Source organism: Lagopus muta, chromosome 6 (assembly GCF_023343835.1).
Source record: "Lagopus muta isolate bLagMut1 chromosome 6, bLagMut1 primary, whole genome shotgun sequence".
Taxonomy (NCBI): domain Eukaryota; kingdom Metazoa; phylum Chordata; class Aves; order Galliformes; family Phasianidae; genus Lagopus; species Lagopus muta.
The window spans coordinates 53,931,841-53,951,692 of NC_064438.1; the positions used below are offsets into that span (position 1 = coordinate 53,931,841).

General features: G+C 46.1%; 1 protein-coding gene across 1 annotated transcript in view; it reads right to left on the bottom strand.

Moving 5' to 3' along the window:
* PRKCH (protein kinase C eta) overlaps positions 1–19,852 on the bottom strand; it is a 110,285-nt gene that overhangs the window by 32,287 nt on the left and 58,146 nt on the right. Inside the window, exon 10 of the mRNA XM_048949096.1 lies at positions 14,291–14,445. Coding sequence (XP_048805053.1) covers positions 14,291–14,445 — 155 coding nt within the window. The remainder of the gene's footprint in view (positions 1–14,290; positions 14,446–19,852) is intronic.

Sequence of the window (19,852 nt, forward strand, 5' to 3'; positions counted from 1 at the left end):
AAAGGTACAAAAACCCAGGTGACATCTAAAGTGCTTTGTTTTATAGCTCACGTCCCCATCAAAGTTTAGCACATTTCACCTACAACTGTATATTTCTATTTTGTGGCAGGAAAGCAGTTCTTAATGTTATTGACAATTCCAGTGGGTTCTACCATCAAGTACTCCAGACCCACCTACACAAGGAAGTACAGCCACTCTTAGATCGGTCTATTGTTTTCAGATACTTTCCCCATCAATAAATAATTGCTTGAGGACTAATGGAAGACCACAGAAGCTCAGGGGAAGTAGGACTCACTACTGACCTACGAAAAAGGAACAAAAAGCAAATTATTTTAACTTTCACATGCTGAAGTGCATCATCCACAAAAGATATATTAAAACTTATGAATTTGTGAAACTCTTCTAGATAGGCTATGCAGACAAGGAATAACAGAAGACCTGTATCCTCCCTGCACTTTAGGAACACTATATACACATGTGGTTTATCTGACCCCTACTTCTGTTCTCAAGCAGACCTTACAGTGTTTTACTATACAGATGGTTTGCAAATCTCTTAATGATTTTGCATGCAAACTGACTTCACAGTGGAGCTGTGAGAGCAGAGAGGTATTGGGGTGCAGCAGCATCCTTTGGGCTGGACCACAAAAGGAAACTATCCACACCTTGATACAGAGACCACTTTCACATCAAGATTACACCCATTTGCATTGGGAACCAACTTTGAAACACATGGCTACTTTCACTTTTCACCCCACATCGTCCCTGTGGTGATTTGGGAAGCACCATTATGATAACAAATGCAAACCCAGCTTCCTTCCCCTTCTTCTGTACTATTTGCATTTCCTCACCCACGCCCGCCTCCACAGCCAGCCCTGCTTTAGAGATCTTGGCCCTCGGGATCTGGTGCTCTGCCCTCTGACCAAGAGCTTGTGGTCCCTCCTGGCGCCAGTATCATGGCTGCAATGGCTTAAAACAGAAAACGCCCAACAAAAAGAAAACCCTTATCAACAGCTTTCATTCCCCCACAGCAACCAAAGCATGCTGCCACAGCAGCTCTGCCCAGACACAAGAGTGGGAGCAGCTGACACGCAATATGATGTTTGGATGCAGCAGGAGCTGCCCCAGAGCTAATCCCAGCTTCGGGGATCGGGCAGAAACACTTCCTGCTGCGCACCCATAGATGTGGCCGTACAGCAAATTTATTCAGAGAGCACTGCTTTCTGTCTCAAGGGGAGGTGCCCCACAGCCCCACAACTCTGGTGCCCACGCTGCTTTCATTCCAGAGACGCCGGAGCTCTGACACCAATGAAGCGTTACTCAGACGCGCAGTGGCTGCTGGTTTTACCAGCAGAGCTCCTTTGTCCTCAATTGCCCTGGGCAGCTGGAGCTTTTTCTGGCATCTGATGAGCAAGCCTGTGGCTTTTACTTCATGTGCAGAAATGAAATAGCATGTGGATCTGGGCTCTGTTTTTTCCTGAATCTTTAAAGGAATGTGCTCATGTTTAGCTGCTAAGCTACCAGCAGAGTTGCTTTTATAAGCTAAGGATAAGCGTTCTTGCTGTGGCATCTTATGCAGGAGCATGGCACTACTTTCCTGCTAATACTACTTTTCCTACTACTTTCCCATCCCATCGTTGACTTTGGGGTGCTGGGCAGGTAATGATGCAGCGACAGAGGGGCAGCCAGTGCCTCTCCAGAGCTACACCCAACCCCAGCCCTGCACATGGGCACAGCCACAGCACTCACCAAGCAGAGGACACCATTCCACATTACTTGTGTTGCAAGCAATTACAGGAACACAGACACTGCCCAGATCACCCTGGACAAGCTGCGTTGAGGCTCACGGTGTTGAATTTCAATGCGTTTACTTGTACTGCGCAGTCCCTGCTCTGCAGCACTGTCCCATCACACAGGGTGAACCATTCCTAGGATCAAGTACCATTGAGATGAGCAAGGCTGGAAAAATCTCCCCTCTCCACCGCACAAATGCTATATGGGCTTGTCATTGGTATAAACCACCGATTACTTCACAATTTTCCGGCAGCCGCAATCCACATCATCAGTCGGCGTGTGGGTTGGGCTGCATACGCGTGCAAAGTGCTTAAGTGTTAACCCTGCAGTGGGCCGAGAGGAAAAGCAACCAGCACAAAGGGCTCACAGAGCAGCCAGACTGTGACTCACGAGCAGGGTACACAAATGCAAGGCTTTCCGGGAGGCAGACAGAGAGGTGAGGAATTCCTCTAGAGATTCATCCTAACAGACAGACAGATGCAAGGAAACGCGGCTCACCTTTCCCATAACTGAGGCAGGTCAGGTGACTGCCCTGCCCAGGGAATTGCTGTTGTCCAGCTTATTGTTTTCTGCCTGGCTAAAAAGGGGATAATAGGAGACTAATTGCCTCACTAGAGGGGGGGAAAAAAAAAAGCAGTCTGGAGTGACCAAATTATTTTGTAGACTGTTGTTGTTTGGGTTTGTTTCCATCCTGGCTTAACAAACATTAATGACTTCAGTTGTATTTGTACGGGGGAGGAAAGCCATTAGGGTGAGAACATGGGCTGCACAGAGATCTCCTGCTCAGCACACCCCAGCTGGCCTCTACAGCCATGCTGGCAACAGTGCATTGCAGCCGTCTGTCTGTCCATGCCGGACGTCAGAATGAGGACAGCAAAGAGAAACATCACACTTTCCTTTCTCATCTGTCTGACTCCAGCAGCTCCAATACTTTTGGGTGTTAGTTGCACTCAGCAACCTCTCCAGAAAAAGTGCTGCATGAGGAAAAGGAAAGGAAAGTTTCCCCAAAGAGTGCATGTTGCAGAGTAAGGCACTAGAACCCAAAGCCTGCAAATAAAGTTTGGTTATTCGGGTTTTCTTCGTTTACAGAAGCAACAGTGAAATTTCTGAGACTACATCTGGTGTCCAGATTGACAGAATAAATCATAGAGCCAAGGCACACAATTAACGTTGAAGCTCTTCCTTACATAACAGCACCTGGGATGCCGCCATTCACTTGGCCAAGACTGCGAGCGGCCAAAAAAAGCCCAGAAGTGAGAAATGCCTGTGCTATACCAGCGGCTACATAAATCCTCACCCATTCAGTACAGGCTTCAGGGAATTGGGGATCAGGAGCCTACAGGAATTCTGAGCTCACATCTATAAACCAAATCTGCTGGGAGACAACCATCTTCTAACTGGAGGAATGCCACCAGGCACAGAACAGATCGAGCCATCCCAGGTCACATTAGAAACATCACCAGGGAAGAGGTGGAGAAACTCAGCATGAGTTTTGGTTATAAGAAAGTGAAGGGAAAGCAGGGAAAGCAGGGAAAGCTCTCTCTGCCAGTTAAATAATAACTTCAATTAACCTGTCCTAGGCACGACAGAACATGGAGATACCGATTCAGGTTGAATATTAGGAAAAGTGCTTCTCAGTAAGAGCGATGAGGCCCTGGCACAGGCTGCCCAGTGCAGAAAGCAGGGCAGGTTCCAAGACAGCTCTCTATTATTTTTTATCATATTTTTAATTTTTTTTTGGTCTAGTTAATCACCAATGTGAGCCATAGGCGAGCTGAGAGGTTTCACTAGGTAAAGAAACACAACAGAGACTTTCCACTCATTAATCAGACGTGCCTACTCAAACTGCAGATCTTTCATGGCCTCAGAGGCTCAAAAGCCAGCCTCACTTCACTCTGACTGCTTTCCATCACGAAGCACAGGTTAGCACTGCCTTCTTGAGAGCAGACAAGAAAACAAGTTTCAAGCAGCTCCTTCACAGATTAAAGCATCTGTTTGGCAGATATGGTGCTACAAAGGCTTATTTGGGCAGTTTTTAGGGATACCGAGTTCAGACAGCAGATGAGTTCAGTTAGGAGTTACACTAGTCACTAAAACCCCAACTGGCTGCCATCAGTCAGCCATCACAACGCTTCCATTAACTCTGCAGCTCAAGGCACGAGGACTTTGGGCGCTCCACAGGCAGCAGGGCATCATGTAGAGGGAAGGAGTGCTGGGTCACACTATATAAAGCTATACAGCTATCCACTGCTGGCTCCATTTGCACAATCAATTAGTTCCTTCCAACAGATCATGGCACTCGGCCCCTGTTCCACTTTGCCTGCAATGAATATGGGTACAGAGGCTGTTTCCTCTTCTCCAATGTTTGTGGACAATCCTCATCACCGACAGTGGGAACAGCCAGAGCTGGATTCCCTGTTTTGCCATGTCCCAAGCAGCACAAAAGAGACAGAAAGCTGTAGCCCCTCCTGCAGCTTCAGTCCTGGCCCTGATGAGTCCCCGTGGAGCAGAGCCAGCAGGACCTGCTCCTGCTCTGCGCCCGGGTTGCTGAGGCAGAGCTCTGACCTCGCAGTGGGTGGGCTGTCTCCTTGGGAGCGTGGCCAGCTGGCAGAGCCATGGCAGCTCCTTGCCTTCCTCATCGGTGTCAGGGCCGGGCAGAGAGACAAGAAGGAGAAGCCCGCTGCCAAGATCTTTGCTCCTTTTGCAGAGCAGAGGCTGAATGCAGAGATTCTGGCCATAGTGTCACTGCTTGAGCACCAAGTGTTTCACCAAACAGTGAAACGAGAAATACTGAAACAGCAAGCTTCAGCTAAGAACAGTTATAAAGCAAGAAGAAAGTTTAAGAGAAACACACTGACAATGACAATAGCTAAATTACATTGATGAGATCAAAATCTCCAAAACACAGATAAGCATACAAGAATCCCTGAGATGCTGGCAAACTGAAATACAAAGCACAGTAATTAAGTTTCAGGCACAAGCGAACGAGGATACAGGACCTTGCTTGGCACTTGTTACTTTTTCATGCTCAGGTAAATGTCAAAAGGAATGTAACCAGATCCAGAGAAGGGAGGAGAAAACCCAAAGCCTTCTTGCTAAATGCCATGCACCAGCTCAGCCTCTAACACGTGTCCCAAACGGCCTGCACGCTGCAATGTGCTGCAGCTGCACGGTGCCAGCACTTGCAGCTTTACTTGAATGATGATAAAGTTGGAAGGGACAGCTTCCTACTGCCCCTTCTGCCACACAGATCTGACAGTTCCCTGGGCTGGCTTGTGCAGCTAACACAGCTGTGCCCAACCTCCCACTCATCCCCTCCTCCAGCCTCCTTTCACAATAAATGAAGCTGGGACCCACTTCAGCAAGGCACCACAACACTGCTGCTCACCCCAACGTGCACAGAGCCCGGGCACTTTGCACTGCCTCACCTTCCCTTGCCACATGGTGGTTCAGATGTGAACATTCACATTCCAATTGTGGCACTGAGGGACATGGCTTAGTGCACCATGATGGTGATGGGTTGATGGTTGGACTGGATGATCTTAGAGGTCTTCTCCAATGATTCTATGGATGAGCTTTGCTCCAATATGCCTGGACTGGAGAATTAGCTAGCAAACAGCCTCTCCGAGCTGGAGGTAATCTTCCTGATGCAGGAACATTTCAAACACTTCTTTACTCTCTCTGCGTTTGAGAGATTTGTGAATGCTGCTCGACCTGTTAATAATAAATCATGTTTCTGAAACATCCACTGATGCAGAAGAAATCAGTTCAGAGCGTGGTGCACCTCTGCAGTTTTGAACATATCACACCTTGTATACAGTTGAGACTTAAAGACCTGCTGCTGTTCCCATTGTTATTCAGCTGGAATATCTCCACTACCTCTAGAGGAATAATAATCAGGTAATACAATTTTGAGACTAAATTGTGCCTTTAGGCACAGCCTGATAAATGGGAGGATCTCCATGCCATTAACACCAAAAGTGTTATGACTCAGAGGCCAAATGATGAGTAATGCTCTCCCCTTTCTTCACAGGAACAGGCTTTGCAATTTGTACCCTGTGCTGTGCCAGCAGCCAGCTACAATCGCAATAGCCTGCTTGGCTGGCACGTAGAGGGTAGGAGCAGAGCTGTGCCTGCTGGCCTGCCTGGGGCAACACAGACACAAGGTGTGCTCCTCACCCCATGGCAAAGCCGGGCTGCCGACTCGGTCTGACAACCAGCAGTGACAGTGCCCACTGCTTCCTCCTAAGGTGGTTAGTAAAGCTTAGGCTATGGCCAACAGCTGCAAGGTGCTGGACAAACACAGTGAAGGAATCAGAGCTGCTTAACACCTGGAATTTCCAGCTTGCAGAATCACTTCACATTTGAAAACTTGCATTATTTGCTGGAACAGAAGTAAAAATCGTAGGATTTTCTTCCCTGGAAAGTTTTATTGTAAAACAGACAGTAATTACTGTAGCATTAACAAATAATACTATTATTATTTCTAGTTTATTTACGTAAACATCACGGGCAGCTAGTTATTTTGAACTTGAATCTTTGGTGCTTTGGTTGCTCCACTACCATCAAAAGCTGCTGGATGACTTTACAAAATCCCTCTGTTTGCATAAAAACAGTGCATCTACATGCATAAACGAGTACCTAGCCATTGGGATCACTGGCCAAGGAAATATCAGCAGCTCCTCATCCCTGGAGGCATTCAAGGCCAGGCTGGATGTGGCTCTGGGCAGCCTGGTCTGCTGGTTGGTGACCCTGCACATAGCAGGGGGGTTGAAACTAGATGATCACTGTGGTCCTTTTCAACCCAGGCCATTCTAAGATTCTATGATTTTGATACCATTCCAGAACAAGTCAAATTCTTCCTGGAAAGCCAGGGCAGTTGCTGCAGGCCAACTATGTCAGCAGAGCTGACTTCTCATTGTCACTCTTACATCTCTAGCAGCTTCACTCACCGCAATGTGTTGTACTGCCCGAAATCTTCCATTTCAGCAAGCCAGAGGGAGCAGATGCAACAGCATTTTGTTGGCATAATCTTTGTTTTAAAAACATTGTAGAAAACATTCAATTCATTAAAGTTGACAGGGACCTTTTCCTCAGCTATAAATATCAGCCTCCCTAATGCTAACTCATGGGTCATATTCTCTGGCATTAATGCTGAAAGCTCCTTCAATTCAGTGCATTTCCAGAATGCAGGTGGGTCCAAAGGCCAACCAAACGACTGGATTAATGCTGGGATGCTGGGAAATCACTAATCGGAGTGCTGCTGATATCAAGGAAAAGTTAACAATCAGACGAGCACTTCTTGATAAAGAGGCTGCAGTAAGCTTTAGGTGTAGTTTTAAAAGTAAATCTTAACATCATTTCTTAAAATCACTTTTGTTTTCACTCATTCTACTTTTCATGCCCTTCACTACTCTAAACAGAAATGAGAGGGCAAGAAAATTGGTATTTGTAGATAAGACCATTTCTTATTTTCAGAAACTCTAATGTACATATTTCCAGGTGCCCTGGGACCTAAAAATTTGACTCTAATTCCGGGCTTCTTCTTTTGAGAACTTGGCTGTAATCATTATATGTAGCAAATTCATAAATAGTATGCTTTCTAATTGTGAAATCATCAGAAAACAATTAACATTTAACTGCTTATCCCTGCCACACACAAGCAATAGTCCTTATTTCCACTGAACTGGTACCAGGACTACCAAGTAGCACAAAGCTCTCATTTCAAGCACTGGCAATGAGAGTCCATGTCTCACTGTGCAGCACACAAGCCATTACATGCAAAAGCAAAGCTACACCAAAGAAGAACAAGAGTAAAAGTACCAGGGACATACATTTAGGTGAAGGTTATCCAGCCCTGAGGCAGCTGGATGAGCCAGACAAACTCGAGGCCCCTTCGAGCTCTGTATTTAATGATTTATACAAGCTCATTGTGTGCAGAGTTTGCAGGTTTCAAATCAATCCCTTTAAATAAGCATAAAGGACAAGTAGACACCAGCAGAGCCAAAAACTTCTGTAGGCTATTCATTAGCCCTTAGTCATGTGGAAAGTTGCATTGAAGTTCACAGACTACACACAGTGGAATCAATGGGGCACAGAGATCTGATCTGCGGATCTCAAAGCAGGACTGCTCTCGGTAAGCACAACTGTAAATCAGGACTGTGCTGTCTTCACACTGACTGATTCAAAGCGACACGGAGCTGTGAGAGGCTGTGTTTTATCTCTGCACTTTCCATCTGATCAAGTGCAGACAAACAGTGCTTCCAACAGCACAGGCAGGAGCCCAGCTCGCAAGTGTGCCACAACCACATTTTGGTGAAAAATTATGTAGAAGAGACACCACCCATAAGCACAAATCACTGTACACAAGCTGCTGACTGTCACACAGGATAGCTGCAGACATTACCACGCTCCCCACCCTGACAGACATTCCTTCATATTTTCTGAATGAAGCACTTCCAGGTATTCCAGCATGAAGTTCTCCCCCCTGCACTAAGTAGCTGCTGCAGGGACCAGGCTGCTGGTATGCCATTCTGTGCCAATTTGTAGCTTCTAGCTGATTTGCTTCACTTGCTCACCGTAAAATCAGTTTTCACCATATTCTTTCTGCTCTCCTAACAAAACAGATCCTGTTTTTTTTTGGGTTTGTTTTTGGTCCTTCTTACACGTATCTGCTGCAGCCTTCTCAGCCCCAGTTCAGGAAAGCACTAAACCCAGGAGCTCCCTCAGTTGAGGTGTCAAAGAAGCAGGAATCCCCCATCCCTCAGCTGAACTTATGCCACACCAGAGTGAGGAAGCATTGAGCACAGCAAAGCCTACCTACAGGTGCATCACATGTAGCAGGCTCACACGAGAGCTTTCACAACAGCTGTCCAGCTTAGTAATAGCTCATGAAACAAAAGATTCACCTGTATTTGCTAAGAAAACAAAGTCATGCATAGCACCTAAGCAAGGCAGCAGTAAGCAATCCCCAGCCAGCCTCCCACCAGGCAGTTTGCCTTGCAGGGCAGTGCTATCAGCAGCAGACACAGCCCACCTGCCTATTCACATCCCTGGGAAGAACACTTCAACTTCAGGGGAAACCAGATCCGACTCCAGATGTGAAAAGGAGCAACATGAGATGAGAATAAACAAAATCATTAGTTGCAAAATACAGAAACAGAGGGAGAACATGAGAGATCCTATGTCTACAATGTCTTGACCCATGGAAAAAGCAAACAGCAAACTAATAAGAGCTGCTCTGTTAACAGTGACTGTGTAATTAGGAAAGGCATTCAGCTCCTGTTTTCAGCATGTAATTTTTAACTGATTTCATTGAAAGAAACTTTAGTGTTGTTTCAGTTAATAGAAGTCATTCCAGCAATACTGTTCTCCTTAAAAGGCTTATGTAAACCTCTTTCCAAATGTCACAAGCTTACTGTTTGAATTGGCTGGGAATTAACCTGTTGCAAAAAACCACACTGCCTATAAAAGCCACCAGTCATGAGACACAGAGCTGCAGACCTGACCAGCCTCCTACACGAAGGAAGGTGATGATTTCAGAGAGTTGGCCGGCACCCTGCAACCCTTCCAGATCTCAGAGGAAAAGCTTTCCCTGTCCTAAGGAGCACCAGACACATGAAGGTGATACTTTCAGATAACAGACAAAAAAGTAAATGCTTGCCATTAATGAGCCTCTCACATTTTCCCCAAGAACCAGTGCTCAGCCCCGAGGCGAGACCACGTGCTCATTTGGATAATTGCATAATTATCTTTTGCCTTCAAAAAGGACCACGCATGCTATTAAGCACAGTCAAGTCACAGATCTACGTAACACTGCTGCCCTTATCTCAGTGCTGGTGGCACAGCAGAGCAGATTTGGTGCATACCATCCCATGCTCACACGTGTGACATAGCACAAGCAGATCCATGTACCTCTTCATGGGCCAGCCACAATAAAAATCAGGCAATCACAATGGCATTGGAGTGGGCTAACCAGCACAAGCCCTCAGAAAATAAGAAGGGTTTTTAACCGTGCAACAAGCAGGCCTTTTCCAAGCTTTCCAGCCCTGAGCTTTTCTGGCTTTTCATCACCCGGCTTGTCTACACACCTGTGACACACCTGCTGCTGTGCTGTGCTGAGGTGAGCTGGGCCACACAGTCCCATACCCTGCTCTGGCAAAACCAGCCCAGATGAGCAGACACTGCTTCTGGCTCCAGAAAACTACTAGCCCGAGGCTAGTTCAGGTACATCACCACATACTGCATCCTGTGTCACCTCCACAGGTAGCAGAGACATTCTGAAAAGCAGCTGTTTTATCACCCCTTCATCCTGACAGTGAGATACAGCTGTAGAGACAGAAAAAGTAAAAACAAAATCAAGACCGTGCCAGTGGGTTGGTTTGATGGCTTCACGTTGATGCAAAAAGGCTGTTATCTTTCTGAAAAATAAAATCTCTGCAGGGTGCCCCTTAACCCTTTCCCCCTCAAGACAACCCAGTTTAAAAACCACTTCATTTCCCTTCAACATGCAGGCATGATGCCTTCATTGAGGGTCACCTCGTGGGCAAGTGAACATAGCCACAAGCAAAGCTGTGTGCCACCGTATGAACGGTTTGAGGGCAGAAGGGCCCACCAGACATTCTCACATTAACACTATGGAAGGAAAAGCCCTGCATTTAAAATAAACCCTTATAATTACTTAGTATCCCTTTGTTTTTAGAAGACTGTAAGTGGACAAGCTCATCTGCACTGCGTAAGCCACTGTGCAGTCTCACACTGCTCAGACTGAGTGCTGTTTTGTTTTGCTCCCGTCACGCACAGAAGTCACAGCATGCTTCCCACAGCCTGGGAACTGCACACAATCTTCACATAAAAGTCACAAACAAACCTACCAACCTGCAATAGGGCCTGGCATGCTGTTCTTCTTTAGAAGTGCCATTAAATAAAGAAGCAGTGCAAGAAGTGTGCCCTGTGAGCAAAGATTTTATCTACAGTAACTTTCATTACTACCTAACTTTTCCTGGCAACACTGAGCATGAGCTGATCCTAAGCATGTCCTTGTCCCACCCCTCTGTGCCTAGGAGTGTGCAATATGGTATGATTTGATATGTTGAAAAGCTCATTTTCATGGCTGCATTTGTTCCAGCTTTATTCCTTGCATGATAGGATATAGGACCCTGCTATACTTGTCAACATTGTGTTTCCAGGAAGCAACTACAAATAGGCACAGCTGAGATGATAGCTAAACCTCTGCTTAGGGCAAGCCAGGCATGTTTCCTTGGTAAGGCCAGGAAGCCACCTCTCCTTTGCCATGCTGCAAATGAGAAGGAAAAAAGAGTATCTGTGAAACTGAAAGCTCACTTACAGAAAAATCACACAAAAATATGCACACACACATTTATAGCACATCTATTTTGGCCAGAGCTTAGTAACAAAAAGCAAACTTTAAACAAAGTGAGAAGCAACCACTGAAAATTTCAGTTACAACATGAAAGTCATCCTATGAGAGCATCTTTCCAGCATTCAGGCTGACTTTGATCTTAAAAGGTCACATCTAACCAATACTGTCTGGCTGAGGAACTCCGTTCTCATGGGCTCACAGCAGCAAAGCAGAAATACTGCACTCCAGCTATTTCAAACCATGTACACGTGGCCAGAAAAGAACTCAGCAAACACAGAACCAAAGTGACAGATTTCGGCTGCTTATCAATGAACTTTCAGGGCTCACTCCCAAAACTCTCTGGCATTTCAAAATGCAGAGAAAACCCATCTTTTGGCAGGACGTGTTGCAAAAGCTCGATGGCCCTGTACAGTCACAGTGTTAGTAAATGCAGGCTGTCTTCTGAATTGCTTAATCTTGAAGAGAGTGGGGAAATACTGAATTGTTATATTGATGGTTAGCCCAGAAGGAAAACATATGACACAGTGTATTCTGGGCCAGTGACTCTTACTCCACTGACCCTGGGAATCCAAAATGGAGAGGCTCATTGAACGGCTTCTGGCAAAACACCTTCTGGTCAGGTTTTTCTGGTCTCTTTCCCCACTCCTCTCAGCTTCCTGAGAAAGCACTCAGATTCAAAAAAATAAAAATAAAAAAAAATCATCAAACCCTCTCAGAGAAACGCAATGATTCTCTTCCAAGTATTCCCTTCTGATCTGCAGACTCCCTCCTGGAGCCAATTTCACACACCTCTCCAAAGGCCAGGTTTGTGACCCAACATCAGCAATCACAACTATGACCAGCAGCTCTCTTCCCTTATACCTTCCAGAAAGGAGTCTCCCTGGCTAATTAAAAAGTCCAGCCCCCCCCAACATCCACCCCATGCAGCTGAAGCTACCTGACTCCATGGCTCAACCAGTTTCACAAGATCAAAACCTGTGCAGTTGTTCAAGCAGCTTTTCAATTACTCCTCCCACTTCTATCATGACTTACAGGAGCACTTGAAGAGTGCCAAAACCCAGAGGGATCGATTACTTCTGCCCTGTGACAGGCAGTGGGCTGGGGTACAGGACAAGCTGGAAGCACTGTGGCATTCCATTACATGCAGACACAATTTTGCTGCTGAATGATTGACAAGAACTATTGGATGTCACTGTTTTAGGGATAATGTCATTTGCTTAATTATCTGGCAGCATCTCTCTTCAGCAGCTGGCATTATTCACAAGGGAAGAATTAGACTGAAATCCAGCTGTAGAATAAGCAGATTTGCTATTCCACACAGACAATCACCATGTTTTAGAAGCTCAGTATGTATGGTATATATCAGTGGTAATTTTCATACTCCCAAGCCCTGGAGAATATTAAGATGATATTCCTTCTCTATTTTACTGTGCCATATGCATCACATGATTTCATACTTCAAAATAATTTAATATTCTCTGCCTTCATCTGACCATCTGTTTTTTATGGAACTCAAGCCAGGAGGAGAAAGAGAAGTTGCCTTACTTGATTTATCCTATAATCTCACTGTAGCAAAGCAACTTCTGCACAACCCCTTGGGCCAGTTCAGCTCTCAGCTACTCAGATTTTAATGCATCAAAACTTGGGTTTATCTGACATGGCAGAACACACTGTTAAACACAAAACAGCATCACCTGAACTAAACTATGCAAAACCCCAAACCAAACTGCACTTGGCCCAACCCGCAGTCTTGAAAGGGTACTGACAGACACTGACTCGCATTGGAATTGGCCCCATATGTGGGTCACAGCTGTGCAGCTTTAACCAATTCCTCACTGTTCTGGCATGCCACAAGTAGGATTGAGTGAGGCCGTAACAGACCATACCCAAATACACATGTTTTGCTATGGAACCCAGGTAACAGTATTCAAATGAAATAACTGACTGTTCCTCCTTTCCAATGCTATGAAGGATGCAAGAGAATGTCAGGGGTTATATAAAGCATGTCAGAAACACCTCTCTCTTAAACTAGACTGTCTCACTACTGATATCTCCTTGCTACAGCATCCTGGGCCACCCTAGAACAGCTCTCTCAGAGGATGCTGACTGTATGGGTATCCAGGTCAGGGAGGCCACAGAGCAGACTGGCTGCCTGCCCCATGCCTTGATGCTTGAGCTGATAGTAGAGCAATTTGGCAATAGAGAAAGGAAAAAAAATTAATCAAACTGCCCTCTAGGGTCCTGGGGGAGGACAGAACAAGAGATGCATGTACGTATGGGAAACGGCTTCCTGAGAACAGCCTTGAGACCTGGAAACGGAGGCTGACGCAGGGAGGCAATGCTGCTCTGACTCTAATGCAGAAGGAAAAATGTCAGACACAGACACAGGCAGGCAGAAGAATCTCCCCCTGTAGGACCAAGGCTGGAATGGAAAGACATTTAGTAACTGAGCTGAACAGCACTGGACAGGCATGCCAATTTCATAGGATTTAAGCACAGGCTCACAGATAATACAGGGAAATAAAAAGGCTTGGCTGTAACCAGCACCAATTTGCCTTTAAACAACAAGGCATACAGTAGCAAAGGCAACAGCTCCTTGTCTTTACCTCCCAGAAAACCTAAAGGGTTTCACCGAACACTTCCACCTTTGCCATCAGTTTGGAATGTGCTCCACAGCAGCAGAACAGGCCCCCGGGCCTTGGGTCTCTGCTCATCCAGCACCAATGACCCACAACCAAAAGCACAAACATGGGTGTGCAGAGCAGGGCCAGCTCTGAGCAGACGGGCAGCCAGATCTGCAGAGCCATGTGAATTTACACCAACACAAACACCTCATGCCTTGGAAGGAAAACCTGTTTTCTTTGCATTTGCACACACATTACAGGAAAGTTCTCCCTGAAGACAATACAGCAAGCAGGAATTTCACTCCCTCCTGGAAACTGGATGCACCTCGGGTATTTTCTAGTGGGAAAGCAGAGGTGCTGTTATCCCAGCTGACAACTTGTTCCTGGTGGGCAGCAAGAGACAGTTATTCACTCAAGCAGAAAACTCAAGCTATCATCTCAGCCACGGGGTTCAGACAAAGAGAATGAATGAATGAATGAATGAAGAGCTCACCGATAAATGATGCCTCTTTCATGGAGAAACATAAGGGCTGAAATAATTTCTGCAGCATAGAACCGGGCCCGATCTTCATCGAAGCGACGCGACTTCTGAATATGGAACATCAAGTCCCCGCCATTTACGAACTCCATCACAAAGAACAGGCGATCCTTCACACACGCAAACACAACAGACATGAACAGCATTAATCATCTCCTCCATCAGGCTTGGAAAATTCTATCATCACCCGAACATAAACAGATTGAGACCCGTGGAGACCGATTTGGGGGGGAAGAATTAAGCCAATGTCAGGAAGATCTGTTAATACCTCCTTGCCATGCACTCCCCCCACCGCCCAAAGTTTTGCCCCCAGAAACAAATTCCTGTTCACACGTGGATCAGGCATATCAGCAGTGCTGATACAGAGGGTTTGTTGAACTGGTTCCAGCAGTGAGATGTCCCTTCAGCAGCACTTTCTGAGCCGAGCAGCCAGGAAACTGCTGAAAGTCATTCCCTCCTCACTCATTACAACTTTCTGGGGATAAATGTTTCATAGCACAGCGTGCAAAGCCAGACAGCAGCTTTGCCTCAGCAGCACGAGAGCTCTGAACATCAACAACAACACTGTCCTTAAGGTATCCTGACACTATTTCTAGGGAACACACATTATCTTATCGATAGGGATTTACAGCCATCCACTGCATGGCAGCTGCCTTTTAGGCCTCCATATTTTAGCCTTCCTGACAGGTCTGATTAAACCAAAGATCACTGTGTGATGAAGGAACTGATAAGGACAAAGCATAAACCAAAGTCTCTACTGGGCAGCAAAGCGAGCAGCTCAATAAAGTTCAGCCCATTAACCACAGCTGCTGGTCTTTGAAGTTTCTATTTTAGCTTTGTTCTGGATTTTGCACAAGTCTGCAGATAGGGAGACACTTGCTTAAACTGCAAGTTCAACAGTCTGGGTGCAGGCTCAGCGTGTGCCAAAGGGTGCTCACGTAATTGAGAGAATGGATACACAACAATTTGCCACAAAACTAAACCCTAGAATTGTTTCAGAATTTCCCTCTTACACGTTTCAGGACATTTAGCACTAATTGTTTCAGTTTTACCCCAGGCAAGAGGAACAAGCAGGCTGCAGAGCAGGCACAAATTTCACGTGAGGCCAGCCAGCCCTGCAGTGTACTATATGCCCTTCTCTCCCCACAAGCCCCTTCCCAGGTCCGATGTTAATCATCTACAAGCTGGCTTTAAACCCTCTCTAAATTTAAGAGGATGAGCATTGTTATTCTCCACTTTCTGGCAGCCAGCCAGCTTGCAATGACTACTAATGCAAAGGCATTAACATCCTGAGATGTACACAGAAAAGCAACCAGGAATCCCTTCAGTCCTCTCCATCCATGAGCAAATGTCTCGTAGTGGAAAAAGACAGCTTGCTTCTAATCACCATCCTGGGTTTGGTTCAACAGCTCCTTCTGTGCTCCTTCGAGAAGCAGCAAGGCTAAGATAGGTGCACACCCAGCAATCTAATAGTGCATGCAGTACCATGGCCACATGCTGACTGCTCTTTCCAGTCCATACAGACAACAGCACTTCAGTGTTTCACTCTGGCTGCATAGGTTAGTGCTGGTTGGCTATGGCAGCAGTCTAGCTAGAGCAGCACACGCTGCAAACCTAGTACCAACGCTGGATCTTCAGCTCACATCAGATCTGTAAAGCCACACCTTTACACACAACTTCACTGCAGTTGGTTGGACGGGATGTGGCTCTGCCATGCCTATCTGCTTTGCAGCCCAGGTATCACCTCTGCCATGCCAGTCGGGCCAGCTTCTACACCTCCTTCCCTCCTCCTGATCTCTCCACACGCCGTGTGTTTATCTAGCCCAGCTTGCCCAGACACCTTTACAATCCCACACTTAAAAAAAAAATAAATAAAAAAAAAATCCCTCTTGCCAAATCGTCTGCAGGAAGTAATTTAATTTACCAGCAATCTGACAAGTGGTGTGTATTTATGTAAGTAATATGTATGCTTGTATAAACATGCACACAGTGAGGAATACGTATTTTCTACTTTGTGTTAAAAGTAAACTTCAGGAGACAAAGTTAACCCTTTCTCTCTGCTTCTCCAGTTCTGGAAGACTTTCATGGCCCATCTCAGACTTCTGGATGCACTTCTATGCTCTACAGTGCTTAAAGGAAGCTCCTCCTTTCTTCTTAGACATTCCAGTACGCACTGAAACATTCTATCACAACATTTACATTATTATTTACAGGGAACATGCAGCAGACGTGAGTATCACTGCACAAGTTGCATGGTGCTCACAAGTGTGCTAACTAAGGCTAGTGATAGGACAAGGGGAAATGGCTTGAAACTAAAAGAGGAGATTTAGGTTAGATGTTAGAAGCAAATTCTTTACTCAGAGGGTGGCGAGGCACTGGCACTGCTTCCCAGAGCTGTGGGTGCCCCATCCCCAGAGATGCCCAAGGCCATGGATGAGGCCCAGGCAGCCCGCGCTGGAGGGTGGGGATAACGAGCCCATGATCTTTAAGGTCCCTTCCAACCTAAGCCATTCTATGATTCTCCTCTAGCCATGGTCTCGTTTCATAGGCCATGCATAAATAATCCACTATTTAATTAATGAAGTTCTCCTGCTTAGGCCTAACACAAATTCTGACTACCCAAATTTTTATTTATTTATTTTTGTAATGTACAGCTTCTAGTTTTCTAACACAGAAATCCTACATAGCTGCTGAAGAGCTGGATGAGTATTACAGCTTCTTCATAACACAGCACGGGTGCACTGGCCTCCTGCACACCTGGCAACAAATGCCAGCACTTGTGGGGATCATGGACCTAAGGACCAAGCATTTTCACTCCTACATGAAGATCAGCTTGCCAAGCTACAAAGACCAACTCCTCTTCCAGGAATTGTTGAGAAGTAAAACAAACAGTGATATTTTATGAAAGAAATAAAGACAATTTGCAGCATGCAAAGTAAGAGTATACAAATAGCCTAAAAAGGGGGGGGTCAGGAAAGGGAAACCCTAAAATAGCAGGCAATTCAGATGCTTGCAAATCTGAGCCGGCTCTCCCTGTATTTCCTGAGCACAGGTGCTGCTCTGCACACAGGTGAGAGAAGGCTCAGGTGAGCTCTGCTTCACAGCAGGAGGCTGCAGCTCCTCTCTCAGGTCCAACCCCAAACTGCCAGTTCGAGCTGTGAGCTCCTCCCTTGGGTTCTTCTCAGTGCAAATCAGGGGTAAAAGAAAGCTGGAGTGTTTTTGCCAGGGCTCAGCACTGAAATCCTCATGACTGCTTTCTGTTTTGCATTGCTCACAAGTTTTCCCTGATTTGCTATCTCTTCTTGATATTGGCAAAGGAAGAATGAGCATTTGAGTCAACAGGAAACGGTGACGCTAAAGCTTTCGCAGGAGCGGCAGCCACATGAGGAAATCACACTGCAGCCTTTCTGCACTGGGACAGAGGTTGAATAAAGCCACAGAGCCATTGTTACAGTAAACAAAATACACACTTGGAGGGAGCATTAATACAGTCCATGGAATCAGGTAAGTTCATAAAGCTGGCCTACAGCCAGAGATCAGCCCTGCCAACTTCACTGAGAGACAACCAGTTTCTAGAGTTGTTTGTTTAAATTTGAGTTTGCCATGCTGGGGCCATCTAAAGAACAGAGTGAGTGCCTTAAGACCAAGCCAGCTTTCAGGTGCCCTCAAACAAACTCCAACCCAAACGCTGGTTTAGCCATTTGTCCCCTCTAGATCTACTAGGAAGCTGTTTTGAATCCTCATAACTTTCCTCTTATTTCAGATTGCTATCACCATAGGAATTTTAATACAATCCAGACTGTATTAAGATTTGATTGTAACTTTCTGAAAATCTTTTCTCTGACCCAAAAAGGGCCAGTGCAATGGCTGATTTCTACCCACTTCCAGTTAAGAGCCATTCAAGGCCAGGCTGGTCTGGTGGTTGGCAAACCCTGCACACAGCAGGGGGTTGAAACTAGACGATCACTGTGGTCCTTTTCAACCCAGGCCATTCTATGACTCTATGATAAGCACACAAGATCAGTGTCATGCCAAAGACCTCTGAATTCAGCTAGGTGAGAGCATTATCTCCTTCCACGTTAAATAAATGCAAGAGGGCAGCACCACTGCCCCAATTCAAAGGGTGTGGAGGGAAGAGAAGGGGAAGAGATGCATTCCTCTGTGCAGACATCAAAGAAGACTGTGCCAGAGCCAGCAAAGTGGGTCTGGAGCAGCTCTGTTCATCCCTCAGCAGCACAAATCCCCCAGCACTGCTCCTGCCCATGCTGCTTCCCTGCAGGACAAGGACACAACCCAAGAGGAATTTCACGCAAGCCTGCTCTTTTGCTGACAGCTGTCATCCAGAGCAGTGTCTAGAGGAGATGGAGTGCTGGTCCAATGTGGTTTAGAGTAATGGTGCAGTCCTCAAAAAAAACACAAAAACAAAAACAAAAAACACAAAACAAAAACCCCAAAAAACCCAACTACGTCTGACAGTGGAATTCTGCTAAGCTTGCATTTCATCCTTTTCAAAGTAACTCATGCACACAACTCCTTAGAAAATCAGCTCTGGACTTGATCTGAGTTCACTGAAGCCAAAGGGTTTCCCCAGGAAAGCAGTCATTTTTCACTGTTTTGGCAGTATAAGCTCTGCAGAGCGGAAAGCAGGCTTTCAAAATTATCTTCATACAGAGACAGCTGTGTCACCGCTCCACAGCAAAAGTTTACTGCTTCCAAAAACGAGCAGAAGGGCTCAGAGAGCTTGTAAGCAAATTATTACATGATAATTACAAGAACTGGCAGGCTCCCTCAGTGTTCCCAATGTTCCCTTTCTCCCTTTGTGGCCAACAACCCCCACACAAAGCAATCTGCCCCAGGTCTTGCCAGGAACAAGCAGGACACTCTCAGGACTGGCCTTTGGGAGGCCACATGTCCAGCCCTGCCAGCAGGGCGAGTGACCATTATCTGGGTCAGTGCACTCCACAGCATGGGACCTGGAGGAGGAATAATAAGCAGGTCTGTTTCCCAGTATTTATTTCTGTAGGTGTAACACAACCAATAACACTGGATCGCAGGTGTCATTAGAATGTGAATAGCATGAGGGATGCGCAGAAGAGCTGAATCATACAATCATGAAGGTTGGAAAAGGCCTCTAACATCATCTGGTCCAACTGTTGACCCACCACCAATACTGCCCGCTAAGCCACGTCCCCCAGTGCCACATCTCCTCAGTTCTTGAACACCTCCATGGATGATGACTTCACCACTCCCAGGGCAGCTGAGCCAATGCATCACTGCTCTTTTGGAGAAGGTTTTCCTAATATCCAACCTCCAGCTGAAGCAGCTGAGCTCAGCCCCAAATTTCCAGGCGGCATCCAAGCAGCACTCAGCTGCAATGGAGCAAGGATGCTGATTTATGCCTGGCAAAGCTTTGGTCTTTTGATTTCATATCAGAGTGACTACATTCAGCAGAAGAAAAGCAATAGCTCCATGTCATGTCTGCTCAGCTGGAATTATCTGGATGCATCACTTACGCTT